This window comes from Gossypium hirsutum, chromosome D03, assembly GCF_007990345.1.
Source record: "Gossypium hirsutum isolate 1008001.06 chromosome D03, Gossypium_hirsutum_v2.1, whole genome shotgun sequence".
Lineage (NCBI taxonomy): Eukaryota > Viridiplantae > Streptophyta > Magnoliopsida > Malvales > Malvaceae > Gossypium > Gossypium hirsutum.
In genome coordinates this window covers 40,876,122-40,890,491 of record NC_053439.1, presented here as the reverse complement: position 1 = coordinate 40,890,491, position 14,370 = coordinate 40,876,122, and the positions used below count along the sequence as shown (strand labels likewise).

The following is a 14,370-nucleotide window of genomic DNA, read 5'->3' as shown; positions in this document are numbered from 1 at the left end:
GCTCGTGAGCAAATACTAGTGGGTACTCTTGTGTTTTTAAACGTCCCATAACCCTATCCTTAATAAGTGTCGAGCTACGATTAAAGGATTTGAATAGTTGGCCTAAATTTTAAAACTTCTCACAGACATTTAGTTCTTTAAAAATATTGAAACTTAAACACATTTCCAAATTGGAACCCTATATTTATTTTCTATCAAATATTCTTGCTTCATTTCATCTTCAGTTTACATTTTCTTCAAAGGTAATTTCCTTTCTTCATCTTTCTTTCAAAATTTCAAAAATGGTTAAAACAATTACCTGTGGAAGAGGCCGTGGTGGTCCTGCCGAAAGTAGCAGAAGTAATAGTCCCCGAAACACTGCCATGATCAAACCCAGGGGTCTCGATGCTATCCGTCGTATACTAGGTCCCCTTTTTCTACTTGAGGTTGGTTTCCATATGCTTATACATGCTTTCCTTTGTTCGGTGTTCAACGAGTACTGTATTGCACTAGGGTAACTCTCTGCCCTTTTCTGGTGGACTTTGGTGGCCCATTTCATTGACTGTTGTTTGCAAAACGAGCCGTCATTCTTGGCATTTTCCAGAAGATTTACCTTTAGAAATAAAAAGATAAGGTCCTTCGGTCGAAATGGCCCATTTCAATACACGCCAAGGCTTTGAGCTCGTCATCCAAAACTAGGCCTCAAACCTCTACCTCAAAAAGAATAAGTTCTTGAGGGTCACATGTAAGCTTGAAATTGGTTTTGGCTTTCCCATTTTTTGGTCCCTACCCTCAGAGGATATTTGCCAACAAAGCTAACATGTTGGTTCGGAGTTGCTTGGAAACAATTTAAGCGATTTAGGAAGGGGCATGTCCTGAAATTGGTGGAGATTGGTAATGTCTGAAACGTCTTCCAATATTATTTACAAGGGCTGAGCCCCAACGGTCATCGGGCGAATGATCTACTTTGGGTGAACTCCCACAATGTCCTTTCTACTGAAAGGGCCTGACTTTACCATGCCGACAATAATTTGGCACGGATCTTAGTAAAAAGGATAATGAAGCTTTCCTTCGTTTTCTACAATCATTGTGGACTGCACCGAAGCCATTGGAACATCATCTGTCATGGTACATCTTCCACTCCTTCTTCCAGTCAATATAATTCTCTTGTTGATCCTGCAGGGTCTTCTTCCAGTTCTCATACCTCTACACCCATTCCAGTAGCTAATATGGATGTCTTAGCCTTATTAGACGAGGTTTGGAGAATGAAGGTGCTACTATTGCCCCCAACAAGAATAGCAGCTGCTAGGAAAACTCAAAAGAGGCTAAGGGTGGAAGGAAGCACCCAATGTACTGAAGATATTGATCGCCCACAACTAACACGGCTTAGACTCAGAAAATGGCCTACTCTTCTAAGAGTCAACACTTCTTCAGTCTTTGCCCTTCCTCCTACACCTACCCTTTAATTACATCAAAATGAGTTTAAAATCATTTTTAAACAATCTTTTAGCTTACAATTACGAGATCTACCATTTTCAAGTGAATGAAATTAGTGGTAAAGATCTTTAAATAAATGTTAAATATGATTTTAGGTAGTATGAATTAGGGATTAAGTTAAGTGAGAATGAAGAAATTAGAGTTCGAATGAGGTGAACTCGCCAGAGAGGTGTGAATGGCGAGGTGCTAGGTAGGTAGGAAGGTTTTTTTACTTTAGATTGATTGTAACCTATTATGTGTGTTGTTATGCGAAGCCTTAGGTCGTGAAGGAGTATCCTCGAGCAAGGACAAAGGCAAGCAGAAGTTTACCTAGGCTCGACAAAGCAATGAAGTCGTGATAGGTGAGTGCCTTACATACTACAGTAGCACACAATTCATGTGTTAATGGCAAGCTTAGGTAGCCTAACCGCCTATCCTAAGTTAATTGTTATAGATTTAAAATAATAAAGAGGTAAAAGTTAATTGTTATAGATTTAAAATAGTAAAGGGACCAATATTCTAATTAAACCATGGTCAAAAAGCCCAGGCGGTGGTGGCATGATTAAATCTACTAACTTTTGGGCTATTTTCTCATTTAGTCCAAATTAGTTAAGATTAAATTGTAATTAAGTTTATTTAGTTGGAATTTAATTTAATTGAAGGACCAATTGTGCAATTAAACCTTCCTTAAATGGTAATTATACCATGTTTATATATATTGGACATTTTTGGGCATGTTTTAGTGATTTACAACTTATAAATTAAAGGTTAATTTTGTAAATAATTAAAGAATAAGTTAAATTAAAAGATTTAAAGGATGATATTATCGATTTTCCTTCTTCTTGTTGTTGCCGAATGGCCATGGAGACATGGGGAAGCCTTTGATCAAGCTAGGGCACCTTGATTGGGTAGGTAATTCTTGTTCGTTTTTAGTAATTTTTATGTTTTTGAGCTCGTATTAGCTTAATCTAACTAACCCGGGGATTTATTTGTAAAACTCTCAAATGTTGACGATTATGCCATTGATGAAATTGAGATGTTTATGAAGTTTTATGAAAGATTATTGAGTTTTTCTATTCATTAGGACTATTGTGTAAAGTAGTTTTTGACGATTTTAACGTTTAAGGACTAAATTGTTAAAGTGTTAAAATTACTTGTACTTGGTGTGAAATAATTACAAATAGGGGTTGTATGGAGACCTTTGAATAATCGTTCAAGGTGTGTTTTAAATAAAAAATGGTTAATTTACATGTTTGGGGCTTAAGGACTAAATTGAATAAAAGTGAAATGTTGAGGGTAATTTTGTAAAAATGTCAAAAAGGAGTTAATTACATAAAATGAATTAATATTGCTGTTAAAATTATTGAATTGAATGAAATTATTATTTTAGATCCTAAACAAGTGGAAAACCAGGGAAAAGAAAATTTTATTAAATAGCTCTTGTATTTTGTTGTGCTACAATTTAGTCTGGTAAGTTCGTACGGTTTAAATTTAGTATATTTTTAAATGTATTATATGCCTTAATTGTATAATGTTTGGATCATATTGATGGGTGTTGATTGAAAATGAAAATAATGAATTGACCCCAATTCCTAACCTTTTCACAATTAGGTCCTAAAAATCATTTTATAATAAAATCACTTAATAAAATCATAATATAATGAAATTAAAACTTAAAATATATAATAATTCATCATAAAATTCCAGAACTTATTCATGGTAACTTACAAAATCACCCATGGAATCAAAAACTAATGAATTCAATAGTTGGACCTAGTTGTAAAAGTCACAAAACATAAAAATTTCAAAGAAAAAGCAAGAATTGAACTCACATGGTATAAAAATATGAGAAACCAGCTTGTTTCAGACCTCCTATGGCATTTTTGCTGATAAATTATGAAGAAATCTCTAGATTTTTTACTTTTGCCTTTGTTTTATATATTTAATTTGTAAAGTTTCCAATTTTGCCCTTATTTCTCCTTACTTTCTTGCTGATTTTTCTTGCCCAACCATCCAGCCCATATAATTTGGGCCTAATTGTCTTTTAAATCCCTCCTTATTAGTCACTTAAGCTATTTAATCACAATTTAACAAATTTTACACTATTTTCAATTTAGTCCTTTTTAGTTAATTGATTATCCAAACGTTAAAATTTTCTAACGAAAATTTTATACTAACTCAATGACACTCCATAAAAATATTTATGGCTCCGCTTATAAATTCGGAGTCTCGATACCTCGTTTTAGGCCCAACTTACCTATTAAATTCTTTTTAAATCACAAAATTCACTAATTCAAGAATTCTTCTATAATCACACTTGTCTCATATGTATTTATTTATTAGATTTTAAAACTCACTGGTCGGATTTAGTTATCTCGAATCACTATTTCTGACATTACTGAAAATTAGGCTGTTACACTAAATCTACCGACAGCCTTAAAAGGCTTTAATAGAGAAAGATATATGCAATGGACATTGTTTCAATACATGTCTAGGAACAGCATTTCCCCCTACCATCCAAAGTGTCCAAGCTCTAGCATATCAATCTATCTCCTCCACTATTGCATGTGGTGGATGGGTCGATTGGACAAGCCTTTCCAACCACATGCATATCACACAATCCCTGTCTAGTTCATTCTCTGGCTAATTCTTAGATGGGATGGCATCCAAAAAATGATAGCACTCATACGTCAGGTTGATGTTACCAACTCTAATTACCACATGTTTGTTTATTGGAAGGTCATTTATTAAAGTGACATCGTCTAACGTTATAGTCACTTCCCTACATGGAAAATGGAGTATATGTGTTTTTTATCTCCATCTTTCCAAAAATGTAGCTAACAACTCTAGTATCATAATGAATTTCACCGTCGTAGATGCCACTTATAAACCAACATTTTTCAAGCACCCTTTGATACATATTGCAATAACTTCTAGGAATTTTAGATTATGGAAAACTTGAAGAACTCAATTATCCAATAGTTCAAAAAATCATAAAATAAATATTAAATTTCTCAATATCTTAAAAATATTTTTGCAAAAATTACAAAAAGAAAAAAGAAAAAAAGAGTTTGAAACTTTACTATATTGATGGCATAGTTTGTAATGTATTCTTCCATAAACTTTAAAGCAATCATTTTTTCCTCCAATAAAAGAAGTGCAAAATCATGATTTTTTGAACGAGATTGAACCAGTTGGAATGAAAATCGTCCGAGGTACTAACCGAGAAAGAGGTATCAAACCAATTGATCTCAAAACCAGTACGGACTGATTTAAAAAGCTAGTTGTACCAATTTTTTATTTTTATAATTTTTAATAATTTATTTAATTGAACCAATTGACGGATCATACCAATATACCAATGGCCTGATCGATTCAACAACTGTTCCGATTTTGAAAAGCTTGTACAAAATAATAAAACTTTTTTAGAGTCGAGAGAATTTTGGGTATAAAGAAAAGAGAAAAGGTAGAGTATTTATAGAGTGAAAGCCAACAACTATTGGAGTCGACTTCCAAAACTTAAATAGGTTGATTGAGACAACGAGCAAATAAATTACCTAGCTAAAGTTTAAAGCTCTAAACTCAACATTTATGAGTGTCGAGTTATTGTTGATTATAATTTACAATACTTTTCTCATAACATACATGACACAAACATCACCTTGAACTTGATCTCTTTAGATATCTTAAAATATCCCTTAAAAAGATATTTGTTACTTATTTTAAAAAATAAGATTAAAATCTATTATACCTAACTAAAAAATCCAGCACTGATTTGCTGAATACAGACATTCACTAACCCACGAATAACACTTATCGCCCTTTTGTACTTCAATTTGTTATATAAAATATCAGAAAAACATACATAATAGTGTACTGAAAGGAGCTTTGCTTAACAGCTCACTTATCCAGATCAGATAAAAATAAAAATAAAAAACAAAACAGCTGGAGCCTGGAAATGGCAGATGCCTCTGGATATGGAGAATTATTAGGCATGTTTGGTATTCAATCTGCCTTTGTCCAAATTTGCCCACTTGTTTCAGTCCCAGCTGTAAGTAAATCCAACCCTTTCTCGGGATTCATACGCTCCCAATCACATGAATTGATTTTGAAGCGACCTATGGCCTCTTTGCTGTCATTCAACTTTCCACGCATACACAAACAAGCAATATTCAGACAATCCATTGTGATTAAACCCTTCTGATGGAGCACTGCTCACTGTTTCAGATGAAGAAGAAGAAGAAGAAATAGGCTTGAATATAAACAAAGCATGCCTTAAACCAGGGTTAAAAAGCCAATCATGAACATTCCAATAAAGTTCAACTCTTGTTTTGTTGACGTAAATGGACTCATTACCTCTAAATTTCCATTGGAGATGCTTGACATGTAGGACCAATTGTCCATCAACTCTCATCTCCATTTCAGGTTCATCATCAACCCCACTCTTGCATTCGATTGAGATCTCATGAAACCTACCTTTTTCATGAAATTTAGCTCTTGAACTGAACTTCTTTTTCCCAAATATATGCTCTTTTCTCGAGACAAAAATGGGGTTAAAATTTGCAGGCCTGCGTCCGATTTTCCTATAAGCATCTTGCTTTAGATCCCCAAGGAGTAAAACAATCTCTTCCTCGCTAACAACAGCAACGTAGTAATCAGATCCAGGCTCGGTTTCGCCGTTGAATTTAGCAGATTTCAAGTCCCAGAAGATATCAACGGGTTTACCATCATCGACCGTGAAGCGTTTGGAGCCTTGTTTCCTCCAAAAATACCATGGTTTAAGCTCGATTTTGCAGGTATACTGAGACTCCCCCTCGGGACCTTCCACTGATATGGAAAGACCATGAAGCAACAGATTCTTGCACCAAGTGACGGTGATCAAACGACAGTGATCCGCCATTTTTGTACGGTAAACTGACATGAAAACACTCTGACCCGACCTGGTTACCGCCAGATCATGGTCGGTTGGCTTCTCACCTGATGAAAAACAAGCGGGAATCCCGATTGGGTCTTGCATGGTTATCTACAAGAATTAATAAAAGTGGAGTTGATGGATCAAAGCTTGAATGAAGTAATTAAGGAGTAAGGTAGATATACTATATATTGTGACGTATGAATGAGTATGAGTGAGATATAGTGATGGTGCCAGAGGTGTTATTGGCAGCATTAATGGATATTAAAAAAAATAGTTCCAAACTGGCAAATGGATGTCAGTGAATTATGAGTAGAGATCGAAGAACAAACCATTTCTTTTCTTGGGTTTTATAATATAGCAATGCTCAACTTTTCTCTTGCATGGATCAGTTTCCTTTTTTTCTTTAGCTACTTTATAGGTGTTTGAAAGCGGAGATTCCCATGTTTTTCACCGGATTTGGGGTCTTGATTTCTTCGTTACTAGGTGGAGTTCGAGGCAGGTGGTTTAATTGCTATTCTTTTTTCTTTCTTCATACACATAAAAAAGCTTATTCACTCTGCTACAAGGCCATTTTAGGGGGCTGGCATGGCCCGGCAACCTTAAATGAAAAGTTGTAATTTAGGCGCTGTAATTTTTTTTTAAATTTTAAATTAATAAATATAAAATTGTATTTTAATTCTCTTAAAATTATAAAAATTTGATTTAATCTTTTAAAATTATAAAGATATAGACTATAAAAAATTAAAATTTCATTCGATCCCCCTAAAAATTGTTCTTTCTTCGCCCCTACTCTACTATTAATTAAACCCTTTATTGAGTTGATGACAACTTTAATCGAGTCTCCAATTCGATAAAAAAATTATGAGAATATTTTATTGGATCTGAAACTCTAAATGTAGTATTTTTGTTCATGTATATTTATATTTTTCAAATAAACTGGTTTAATAATAATATTCATAAATTATATTAATATTCTTGTATATTGTCCTCAATGGTTTTTGCACATAAAAAAATGGAAGTAAATATTAACTCACTGATTATCTAATGTTTAACTAATATTAAGCGGTATTACGTAGTCGGAACGTAAGACAAAAAAATAGCTTACATTAGTAGATTAACATAAACATGTCATTAGTCTAATCGGAAATGAGCAAACTGATTGAAAGACTAATATGTCGTTTACCAAGTCCAATTCAAGAGATGTTTTGTCTTAAGCATCAGAGTGGATGAATCCCAGAAGATAGAGACATAAATGTGATTGAGTAGATTGACAGTGCATTGGTCAAGACTCAAGTAGAATAGATCTTATATCTGTTTATGGATTTATTCACTTCTAACATTCATAATGTGGCATTCATTAATCCTGAGTGGATGTTGGACTATGTATGCGTGACTCATATACTTTGATGTAAGTAAAAGCCTTAGTTCAAATAGATAAGAAACTGAAAGTTAGTGTTTTAAGTATACGACTTATGCAGTATGTAGTATCATTCACAATAGTGAAATCCATAGTCCAAGAAATGGGTAAATGATATTCTCTCATTAACATTACATGACGGATGAAAAGTAAACGCGGTGACGGGTTGTTTGTCTTTGTGATAAATGACTTAATTACTATTTAATAGTATTTGACTTTTCATGAAGGAAGATGTAATGGTTACCGTGAGATAAAATAGGATCATATTAGGAGAACAGATTTATCCAAAAGAGATTAGCGATATCCTATAAGGGTAACACGCTTATGACAAGGTTATTAGACGAGCACTGCTCGAATAACTTTCGTAATGGTATGTAACTAGGGAGAGCTCAGTCATGACACTATAGTGGAATGACTTCGTAACTAAATGAGTTTATAATTAATAGGCTAAAAGTTGGAACTTGATTATAAATCATTTGAGACCTAATTATATATGTTCAGTCAGTCCCTCTACTAGCTTGTTGAAACCATAAATGAATTGTATAAAGAATCAAATGAATAGAAATGGATGAAATGGTAAAGTTACAGAAATGGGTTACATTCGGAATTGAATGTATTCTCTCACTAAATATGGAAATTACATGAGAATTAATTTAAGTTTTTTTAATTATTATTTAATTAAATAATTGAAGTTCAAAAATAGAATTAAATTAATTGGTTATTGTGAATCCATTGAATAAGAAACTTAAATATATTTTCTCATAGATTCTTTTACTGTAAAGTTGCCATGACTTTAAGAAAATTAGAATTAGATTGAGAAAATTATTTAATTGAAAAATTAATTTATTTAATAAATAATATTTACTTTGGGAAATAGAAAAACATGTACTGAGTTAGATTAAATTACAAAGTATTATGTTAAAAGTTTAGGAAACACATATAATTTGACCTAATACAAGAGAGGCCCAAAACCCCACATAATACATATGAAGGGCGGCAACCCTAGTATATTTAACTATGGTGTGTCACCCCTCTCTCCTAGTAGAACTAAGGGATTAGTCTTTCTATCAAATAAGTATTATTTGTATTCTACTAATTCAATCAGGATTCTTCTATCTCTCCTTATAAATAGATAGCACTAGTAGGGCTAAAAATGCTCAACTTTGAGATATTGTTATTCTACCCAAAAATAGTGAGAATTTATTTTTTAAGCATAAATTCTATTTTCTAGGAATAATAATCTACCAGCTTCTATTGAGAGAGAATTATTTTCTTACTAAAAGTAAAAAAAATATATTTTTGGCTTTATGTTTGATACGTGATTGTTCGAACCCACACTCGAAGTGATTCGTGGCACGAGAATAGCTGAGACTGTTGTTCAGTTAAAAGTCGAGAACGTCTAGGATTTGTCTCGCACAAAGCACAAGTACTTTTCGAGAAAAATTTATTTCTATAAATATCACAAATCGGCTTGATAATTCTAAGATATATAGTTATTTTATTATTCTTAAGCTTATATTTCAATCAAGTTAAGAGCGATTTAGAGTATTCTTTTTCTAATTGTTTTAGTTATATTTATGTTAAGTAGTGAACTTTTAAAACTTTTATTTTAATAATATATTTTTACCAAATTAGACACTGAAAATGTGAAATTTTATTTTTCAAGGTGGCTAACAGAACATTGGAAAGGTGGAGAAAAGAATATGCTCATTTTTGACATCTAAATCCCCAATGTTGCAGCAATGCCTCAAAATCGAGCCTAACAAGAACAGATTGGGAAGCTCACACTTAAAGAATGCCACATCAGCTTTTGGGTTTAACTAGGGTGAGCATTCGATCGAATTGAATCGAATCGAAAATTTTTGAGTTAATCGAGTTTTCGAATCTCATTTTATCATCCTAACTTTATTTGAAATTTTCTCGAATCGAGTCGAGTGAGATGGAATTCGAATCGAATCGAATCGAATATATTTGTTCGAGTTAATTTTAAAAAATAAATTTTGATCCTTGTAACCATTGTCACCCATCGTAATAAAATTTGTCCACCTTAATCAAATTTTTTATTAACTTTCATCACCTCATAAATTATTTATTAATTTTTTATATACTGGTTAGCTTATTTGTTTGCTTAGTTGTTTCAATTATCTTCGGATTCTTGCCACTATGTATTTTGGAATTAAAAAATATATTAAATATAAAAATATGATTTTTTAATAAAAGTTATTTTAAAAATAAAATGTGAAATTGATACCAATATAAAATTTTAACACGGATATTTTATGGCATAATTAAGAATTCAATTTTAATATAAATATTCAATATGATTAAACAATTCAATAATATAAATAATATAAAATGTGAAATTTAATTTAATAATATAAATAATATATAAATAAAATTATTACTATTTATGTTTAGTGATTTTTTTTGAATAATTTTGATTTTTTATTTGAGAGTAAAGGGTGAGAAGTAAAAGTTTAGGAGGAAAATAAAAAGTTTTGGGAAATAAAAGTTTGAGGGAAAGTAAATAGGGGGAGTAAAATTTTGGAGGGAAAATATTAAAAAAAATTGGAGGGGGGAGGGTTTGGGGTAGATGGAGGTGGGATGGGAAGAGAATAAAAGTTTTAGGGGAAAAGTGGGAGAGAGTAAAAATTTTGGGGGAAAATAAAAGATTTTGAGGGTTTTTGGGAGTAAAATTTTCAAAAAAAGTAAATGGAAGAGTAAAATTTTGGTGGGAAATGGATTTTGGGTAGATTAGGGGTTGGGAGGGGAGGGGAGTAAAAGTTTTGGGGGGAAAGTGGGAAGGAGTAAAAGTTTTGAGGGAAAAGTAAAAAAGTTTGGGAGTTTAGGGTAAAAATGTAAAATATTATAGTTTGATATTCGAATTATTTGAATTATTCGAGTTATTTGAATTCGAAAACTCAACTCGATTCGAACTCGAAATTCTAAAAAAAAAATTCGAGTTGATTCAAATAACTCGATTAACTCGAATAACTCGATTCGTTTAACTCGAAATTCGAATTTTTTTTCGATTTTTTCGAGTCGAATCGAGTTTTGCTCACCCCTAGGTTTAACACATCTCTTAAACAAGTGCGGATAATCATTAAGAATCAAAAAGAATAAGCCATGCGAAAATGTAAAGGTTCAAACACTCCCAAAAGGATAAAAAAAAGAATAGGAAAGGGAGTTGATCTAATCTACAATCTTTTTGAGGATATAAATATCACACTTTGAGAACATAGAGGGGGAGTCATCGGGTGCAAAAAGAAAAGAACATCACTTTTTTATAGAAAGCAAGTCTAGGAAGAAAAAGATCCGAAGATGAAGAAAAAGAGAAGGACGCTTTGCCTTTTGTTTCTTTTCTTTTGCTATTTTGAACCATGGTTGAGTTGTGTTTGATTTTTTTTCATTTGATGATTATGGGCTAAGCGTTTGTTAGCTAGGATAATTATGAAACCCCAATATGGGATTATTGAGACTTTGATAAGAATAATTGTTGCAATATGAGGTTTATTCATTCAAGTGTTATTCATGTTTAATACTTGCTATTGCTCGATCAACATTCGTGGATAATTTACTTAATTGTTAATTCTGAAAAAGTTGTGATTAATGGACATAAAACTTGAATGGTGCATGTTTAATTTTTTTATTTTAAGTGTGTAATGATACAGACATATATTGTTACCGTGCATAATCCTGTAGGAATGGTGCTTGCAATTGTATTCTTGACATTAATTTGGCATAGAAATATGTTAAATTAGTTATAGGATTGAGCACAGGGACTTCAAGAGAAGCCTATAAACTGTCAATTCCGGATCAACAAAATGTCTTAATGCCGCAGCATTGTCGTAGCATCGCTACCAATAATTGCATATTAGGGGGAAATAATTATTTTGGCTCTTCAATTAATTTCTATTAATTTGTGTTACTGTTTTTAATTTGCTTTGCATATTTCTTTGAATCCAATCATATTTTTATTTACTTTCCATTTACTTTCCAAATTGTCATTTTTTAATTTTTTTAATTTATGTTTTAAAATTAGTCCCTATGGAAACGATAATTCTAGTATTTACTACTATATTACTTGCTAGTGATTGTGTACACTTGCGCATCATAAGAAAATTCATGACACGGCTCGGTCTCCAAAATTTTAATTTTTCGTTGTTATAGAAAACCATTTTTAAACCAGAATTTTTCCAACATGTCCTTCCGTAATTAAAATAAGTAATGTTATTTGAGTGTATTTAAGTCTTTTCACTTTAAAAATATATATAAATATATGCATATGATGAAATTTGAACCCATATCTATTGCATTAATAAAACCTTTAATTTTTCAATCAACTAAAACTTCATTTTGATATTTTTATACTTATTTTATTATGCACACTTTATTAATAATGTATTTGATTGAGTTGGTGTCACAAGTTAACTTTACACCAACTCAAGATTGATGACAACACCATGATCAACAATTTAATCTAATTTTTTTTCATTTTAATAGAGTACATATTTCATGTGTTATTATTAATTAGTGTCTAACCATACGTTTCATTATTTATTGCATGTTATTTTTTAAATAGAAATTTGTGTTCTAAATTTGTGGTTTCGACACGCATATGCACGTGATAACATTTCTAGTTTAAGTAATGTAAGTTACTTATTATTGCACTCATAATTAATTAAGTGGCATTTTTATTATAATTATGGATTAATTATGTTAGAATAATATTTAAAATATTTTATTTGTTGAGGGGAAGTTAATTTTTTTGCTCAAATGTTTGAAGAAGTGACCGGTATATAAAATGAGAGCTCGAGTTTCTAATGAGGTAAACCATATGTGTTGCGCATGATTGGACGCGAATCTATATACTATAGCATATAGGGCATTATTATTGCATGAGAATGCTACCACATGAGTATGGTTCGTCTTATCAAGCATTTGATGAGACACTTCTTCTTTGTGAACTAGTTGTCTCTTTAGGTATCTAAGTCTTCAATAAAGTCGAAAGACAAAACCTCCCATCGAGATTAATATCGACTCGTTAAAGGGTCTACCAACTCCCAAAGAATCACACATCGCAAACTTCTCGCAATGGAGTTGATCTCCCCTCAATAGTATTTTATAGATATTATGAATATTTATATATTATTGTTTTATTAATACCATATTAGTATCATTTATGTCCCATTTTAATTTTTTTATTGTATTTGTAGCTTGTAATAATATGATACTATCTTTAACTCCCTTACTTACATAGGGCGTTGGAACCTACAGTTGAAACTTGCAAAGAAAATAATTAGTGATAATAAAAGTGGCCTATAAAGATGGCATTGCGATAAGAACAAAGAAAACAAGAATGCAACAAATTGTTTATGCAATTCAGTTTCTCTATGTTAGTGGAGCCTAGCTCAGTGAGTAAATCAACTATCTTTAATCTCAATCCCAATACAACAATTGATTTAAGTCTTATCTCAACTCAAAATAGTAACCTCACTTTTGTACCTAAAGATCTAGATCACTCACCTCTAAGTTCTCCCCCTGAAAACTTACGTTGTAAACCAAGCAATAAACTTGTTTACGCTCTCAATTACAAGTTTCTCAATGAACAAATAAGTGCTAATGCACTCAATACAAAACCTATACAAGTCTCTCCAAATATATAGGAATTTGAGACTTACTAACATACTAGATTGATTATAATCAATTCCCTTACTATACAATAGCTAAAATAGCATACACAATATTCTATTAAATTCCAAGATAAAGTAGAATCATTTGGAGATAAGTCCTCAATGTAATATCAAACCAATATCCTTGCTTCAATTCGATCCAATCTAATCCAATTTGGTCCAATCTGATTGCTTGATTTAATATGATCCAATCATCAAGATATGTCGCTTCAAATGGATCGTCTTCATAGATGGGTTGAAATACTACCACAATATCAACAAGATTCTCAATCCAAGAATTTTCTTCTAGAAGATTTTCAACTCCAAATATTACAAATTAGGTTGTCTGTTGTAGTGCTAACCACAATGGCCACTACTGCTAACACTGCGTGAGTTACTACTCACAAACTTGCTTCAACAATAAAACATTTATCAAGGTTGAACAAGCTTTCCATATTTAGAGCACGAATCCAATTAACCTAAGCAAACTTCAATCCATCACGATCTACTAAAATTTCTTTAAATCAATTACCCTGTATATAAAAATACAAAAGATTTAGATAAATCTTCATAAAGTCAGCCCATATTTTGGTCAAACTTAAAAAGCTTTGAAAAATACCCTTGCTTGATTCATTCTCTTCTTTAATAATAAACACAATATTATTTGCATAAAATCCTCAAAAAAATTAAGATATTTTGGCCAAGTACACAACAAATAAGGCAAATTATAGAACTTGCGTAGTAGAAAGTGCAGTGGTCACTGCTAAAGTCATTGGTCTCATAACTTGCCTGAAGACTAGGGATTTATATTTTTTTTCAATAATTTATTTGATTAAATAATTTATTTAAATTAACAAAAAGTAACTACTTAATCTTTAAGGACTAATAATATTAATATATTATGATTTTGG

The 14,370-nt window shown here is 31.7% G+C and overlaps 1 protein-coding gene across 3 annotated transcripts; it reads right to left on the bottom strand.

Moving 5' to 3' along the window:
- Positions 1–5,277: 5,277 nt before the first annotated feature.
- Positions 5,278–6,977, bottom strand: LOC107949733 (uncharacterized). 3 transcript variants are annotated; one of them, XM_016884487.2, is made up of 3 exons: positions 6,700–6,977; positions 5,812–6,478; positions 5,278–5,673 (listed from the first exon to the last, which is right to left on the bottom strand). In XM_016884487.2, exons 1-3 carry the CDS (start codon positions 6,700–6,702, stop codon positions 5,591–5,593), a joined length of 753 nt encoding a protein of 250 aa, XP_016739976.1. In that variant the 5' UTR covers positions 6,703–6,977; the 3' UTR covers positions 5,278–5,590. The 3 variants fall into 3 exon arrangements, with proteins under 3 accessions (XP_016739976.1, XP_016739975.1, XP_040946055.1); XM_016884486.2 differs by having other exon boundaries at positions 5,278–6,478; positions 6,700–6,975; XM_041090121.1 differs by lacking the exon at positions 6,700–6,977 and having other exon boundaries at positions 5,812–6,693.
- Between the last annotated feature and the right edge of the window lie 7,393 nt (positions 6,978–14,370).